Below are 5351 nucleotides of genomic sequence, written 5' to 3'. Positions count from 1 at the left end.
AGGGGGGGATATCATCTCCCTTATTGCTGTTATTATTAGGGATACGCATGTGCTTGTCTTAAAATTAGGTATTTTTTTCAAATCATGTCATTTATCTTATTTTATTTGCTTTTACTGTTTTACATAGGACAAACTGACACTGTTGCACACCTAAAGTTGAAGTGGGAATGCCATTTCACTATTATTACAGTTACGCTATCAGTTGTTAACTTGTTATCTATGTGTGTGTGTTATCACAATGGTGAAAAAAGGAATGCATGCATCTGCATAAATAAATGTGTCTACTAAAATAATTTTATGATGACTGAAAAAACCACCAAAAAGTCTAGACGTCTGGTGACTCTGGTCTTTGTACTCTTCAATTTAGGAGTTGTTTTGTCAGTTCTTTCAATATCTCAATATCTGGATCTTGTTTTGATAGAAATTTGCTGTTGTGTATCTATATCAGTAAATGTACATTTACTTGACAGGAGTTATCAAGCAATAATTTATTGGCTACCAATTTCAAAAAAAATATCATTAAGCAATAATTAGTTGTTATTTTCTCATCACGTTTGATTTTCGACTAACCAAGACTATCTCCAAAGATAATATCTAGTGATCCCAAAATTGTTTCATTATTTTCATTCGCCATTACACAGGCTTATGTAACTATTTTTTTTATAGTTTACCTAATAAGTGAGTTGATTACATGAACTATTTAATGGTTTCTCATGTATCTATTGCAATGTAGGATAGTGACGAAAGCCAAGAGAGCTTTTGTAAAGGGTTGCTTGTTGTTTTGTTCTCTATTGGTGATTCAGCTGAGTTCTTATATGGATTTGATAGACATGTGAATTAGGCAAAGAAGGTACTATTAGAGTCAGGTGATGTTATAATATTTGGTGGTGAGTCGAGGCTTATATTTCATGGTGTTTCATGCATTCTCCTGCATACCGCCCCAAGGCGCTTACTTCAAGAAACAAATCTGCTTCCTGGACGTCTCAATCTGACTTTCAGACAGTATTAATGTATGGTCACCTTTTTTTTTTGTCATTTGGCCCTCTGCTCAACTGTTTCCTTTTTGTATTATTGATGAATATGTTTCCATACAGTCAAATTTGATTTTTTGGGTTTGTGATATGCCACTTTAGTGCAAAAAATAACCCATCCAATTTCCTGAATCCTGTAGCGGCATGAACCAACTCCACATTTGACATGATTTTGACATCCACATTCTATGCAAAGAAATGTCACTTTATCTATGATTTAGCCTGCACTTGGAATTTATTGTTGACACACGTGTCTTGCCGTGTCCGACACGACAGGCGTTTCCTCCCATGTCGACACTCCTTTGGTCACTTTTAAATGTATTGCTAGGAGTGTTAGCTACATATTTGTGTAATAATCAATAACTTTATGTATATGTATGTATCACCACTTTCTAGATTTTAGATGTTGCCATGTCAGACAACTCATATCCTTGTCGAAACTCGACACACGACTTATCGACAGATTATGATTATATATACTTTCTATTTTAGTCATGTCCCCGTTTTTAAATTTTGGGGGTTTGCTGTGTTCGACACTCCGTGTCAGTGACGACACGCGACACTCGTGTCCGTGTCCTGAAATCATAGCACTTTATCCACTTTGTGAAAAGAAAAAGTGTTTGTGAATTGAAATCAGTCTTGTTAGTGATAGTTTTTCTATGGTATTCGAATAAATGTTCTTGTTTCCTCCTTTTATTATTATTGCTTTATCATTTTGGGAGAAAATTAGCAGTGTGTGTGCTACCTTTTCTATTCACCCCTACCTCCCTTTGTGAAAGCCAAGGACCTGCCTGTGAAAATATGGGATCCACGTGATTTATGTCTGTTAGAAATGGTCGTCCACTCTTGGGTAGCCTTTCATTATGGGTAATGTAGTGTTATGTATATTGATTGATATATGTCAGCTGTACTCATTATATGTTAGAATAAATAAACAATTTCTCCATTCACATCATAAAAAAGTCTTCATTTCTCTTTATCTATTCATGGGTTAAGGGAAAGTTTTATAAGATAGCTGTGAGGCCAGCCATGCTAGCCATGCTGTACGGCTCAGAATGTTGGGCCACCAAAAAGCAGCATGTGCAAAAGATGAGTGTAGCGGAGATGGGAATGCTTAGATGGATGTGCGGCCACACAAGGTTATATAGAATTAAAAATGAAGACATTCGTAAAAAGGTGGGGGTGGCTCCAATCGAGGAGAAGATGAGAGAGCACCGCTTAAGATGGTTTGGACATATCCAACGTAGGCCTTTGGATGCTCCAGTGAGAAGAGGTGACTCATGCCAAATTGAGGGAGTAAAAAGAGGTAGGGGTAGACCGAAAATAACATGGGTAGAAACAGTGAGGAAATACTTGATAGCTAGGAACATAACAGAGAACATAACCTTGGATAGGATAGAATGGAAGAAAATGATCCACATAGAAGAACCCAACTAGAACTAGGATTAGAGCCGGGTAGATCCGTTTTACCTTCTTCATGAATTGTTTTCTAAAGGATTCATTTAGCCGACCCCAACTAGCTTGGGACAAAGGCTTTGTTGAGTTGAGTTGAGTATTCATGGGTTAAGGATTTTTTACATGGTATCAGAGCAGAGGCATTATGTGCACGATGGTAGGAATGTAGGATATATGATCATGGAAAGAGGTTTCCCATTTGTTTCTACTATATTTCTTTGACCTATGTCTTTTTCTTTCACTCATCGTGTTTTTCTCAAACCCTAGTCCTTTATTTTCCTATTCCTGGTGTCCCTTCCTTCTCATTCAAGTTTTTCAAATACTCAAATCTAGCTCCTATCTCTCTCTCTCTGTTCTTTATTTTCGTCATTATTATTCTCTAGGGTTTTCTAGATTTGCATGAAACCCATCCCCATTTCCCTTCTTCTGGTTGAATTCACTTCCTTTCTTGGTATCAGTCAACACAACTTAAGTTAGGTTCATTTTAGAATCCAACTTAATGAGGTCTTAACATAAGATAGGGCCTCCTTATAGTAGGTGCATTTTTACATTTCTCTAACTATATTTATTCTCTTTTTTTTTATGGGCAAGCTGGGGTTAGGCAGATCCCGACCAGATTTATTAATAGAATAAAAGATACAGATTCAAATTCAACCCCATAATTGGGGCAGAGGACAACAAAATGTAGGATAACATATGGAGGGGCCTATAGCCCTACATGGAGGGAGATACAAATTACCAGAGAAATTCATGATACTAAGATCTCAAGAAAATCGTTCCTTCCCTATTCTCATGAATCAGATCCATCTGGATGGGGGTAATGAGGAGAGGGACGATGTCTATTCCCTTGCAGGGACACAGTCTCTTGGAGATATAGTCTGCTGGCGCTTTGCTTTCTCTTCAGCAGTGAGTAACTCTCCAAGATTCGAAAGAGTTCTCTCCATATTTCAGATATAACATGGGTGGATTTCCAGGGAGCATCGATTTTTTTGTTCAGAATGTCAACTGCGATGAGGGAGTCGGCTTCTATCCTAATCTTTGAAACACTTTTACTGAGAGCGAGCAGAGCTCCCATTAGAATTGCTTGGAGCTCGAGGAGATAAACTTCATCTTTTGAAATTTCAACTGAAAAACAGAGCATGAATCATACCATTGGAGTCACGAATCAGACTACCTATTCCAGCGCCGGAGTCCTCCAAAGATGCATTAGAATTCAGCTTGAATTCTCCTATACCCAGTTTAGTCCAACAACAGTACTTGATTTCGGGAACATCATGTTGAAATTTGTATCCAAACAATCTAGCAGTTTTGATGTTTTCAATTTGCAAATTATCAGAGAGGTTCAGGCTATTGATTTTTGTACAGACTTCCTGGAGAATTTCTCGAAGAATTTGAGTCTTATGCTTGACTTTTCCTTCAAAAATCCTCAGATTTTGCTCTTTCCAGATGTGGTAGATAGCAGCTTGGAAGCTAAGGTATAATGCCCTGCATCTTTGCCCTTTCCCTTTGAAATTTTCACGGATCCACTTTTCCTCCTCGACTAAGGAGTTCTTCGGCTTGCGTCTAAATCCGATTCTCCACAAGAGAGATCTCCAAATCCATGCAGAGATCCCACATTTGAAGAATAGGTGATTAATGGATTCGGAATCAGAGGAGCATAAAACACACCTTCTATCCACCGATGATGGAAGGAAAGTGAGCCGATCCTTTGTGCTCATTTTGTTCTGAATGGCTTTCCAACTGACAATTGCATGTTTCAGGATTACACCTTAAAACCAGATCGAAGGAGCCCAGATGGCTTTTGGTGCTTGTTTTCCTTTAGCAATAATAGGCACATGTTTTCATTCCTTCTCAAAATTCTTTTTTTTTAAAGTTGACATATTTTCATTGATACTATGAACATTACATTGGGGACCATGAGTCCCAACTGGCATTACATAGTATCGAATAAAGCTGGCTAGGGCATACCCTAAGCTAGAAATACTGAACAAAAACAACAAAAATCTGGATCCTTTCTTCCTACACCATGCCATGGGCGGGTCTTACACTACAATCATTCCAAAAAGAAGCTTTCCCCGACCATGCCCTGCCATCTACCCTGCACTACGATCATTCCAACCTACATCCATCGTCTTTCTCAACCAAGCTCAAAAAAACCCCAACACTTCTTTAGCAGCAACACCACTACATTCCTTTACTAATAGCAGAGTAGAAGAACTTCCAAGCGACCATGGTCTCTCAAGCTATTGAAGATCTAATACTTTCCTCGGCGAACCTGGAATTTGACATTTTATGGGACAATTACTCTTGCTATCTCGCCAATCCACCATTCTAAAACACTACCTTAACACCGACCATCAGAACTAAAACCAACTTCATGGATTCCACAAACTAAACAACAAAACCCCGCTTCCCCTTTGAACATCCCTTTTTCCTTCCCCACTTCACTAATAGTAAATAACGACAAACATAATCATATGTAAACTCAGCACTTCATTGGAGACAAATGTTTGTAACCCTTAGATCCCCCACTTCCTCTTAACAAAAGACCTCTCCCAACCTGGAAGTCTTGTGAGCCAGATTAACCTCCTTGACTACCAACTCTGCCATCTTGTCCTTCCAACATGGCGATCAAGATTTCAATTTCTTTTGTCCAACCCCCTCTCGACTTAAGACCGATCGGTCCTTTTCAACGGGGTATCTCCAGCTCTGACCCACTGGAATAAAACGACCTTTTCTTCGCTTCAACTCACTGTTTTGGGGCCAACTCCTTACCTTGGCGATCAGTCCCCCTCTTAGTTTAGGAGTGGAGCCACCCGGATAGTTTTTAGAGAGCCCATGAATCTACTCACTTTTGATTTCAGA

General features: G+C 38.8%; 1 protein-coding gene across 1 annotated transcript; it reads right to left on the bottom strand.

Annotated features, from left to right (window-relative positions):
* Positions 1-3276: 3276 nt before the first annotated feature.
* LOC143850499 (uncharacterized) lies at positions 3277-4204 on the bottom strand. Its single transcript, XM_077359741.1, has 2 exons — positions 3661-4204; positions 3277-3611 (listed from the first exon to the last, which is right to left on the bottom strand). Exons 1-2 carry the CDS (start codon positions 4202-4204, stop codon positions 3277-3279), a joined length of 879 nt encoding a protein of 292 aa, XP_077215856.1.
* Positions 4205-5351: the final 1147 nt, after the last annotated feature.

This window comes from Tasmannia lanceolata, unplaced genomic scaffold (assembly GCF_043159265.1).
Source record: "Tasmannia lanceolata isolate RefF3 unplaced genomic scaffold, GAP_Taslan_0.1 ptg000018l, whole genome shotgun sequence".
Lineage (NCBI taxonomy): Eukaryota > Viridiplantae > Streptophyta > Magnoliopsida > Canellales > Winteraceae > Tasmannia > Tasmannia lanceolata.
Note: the sequence above shows the minus strand (reverse complement) of the source record. Positions and strands in the feature narration are given on the sequence as shown.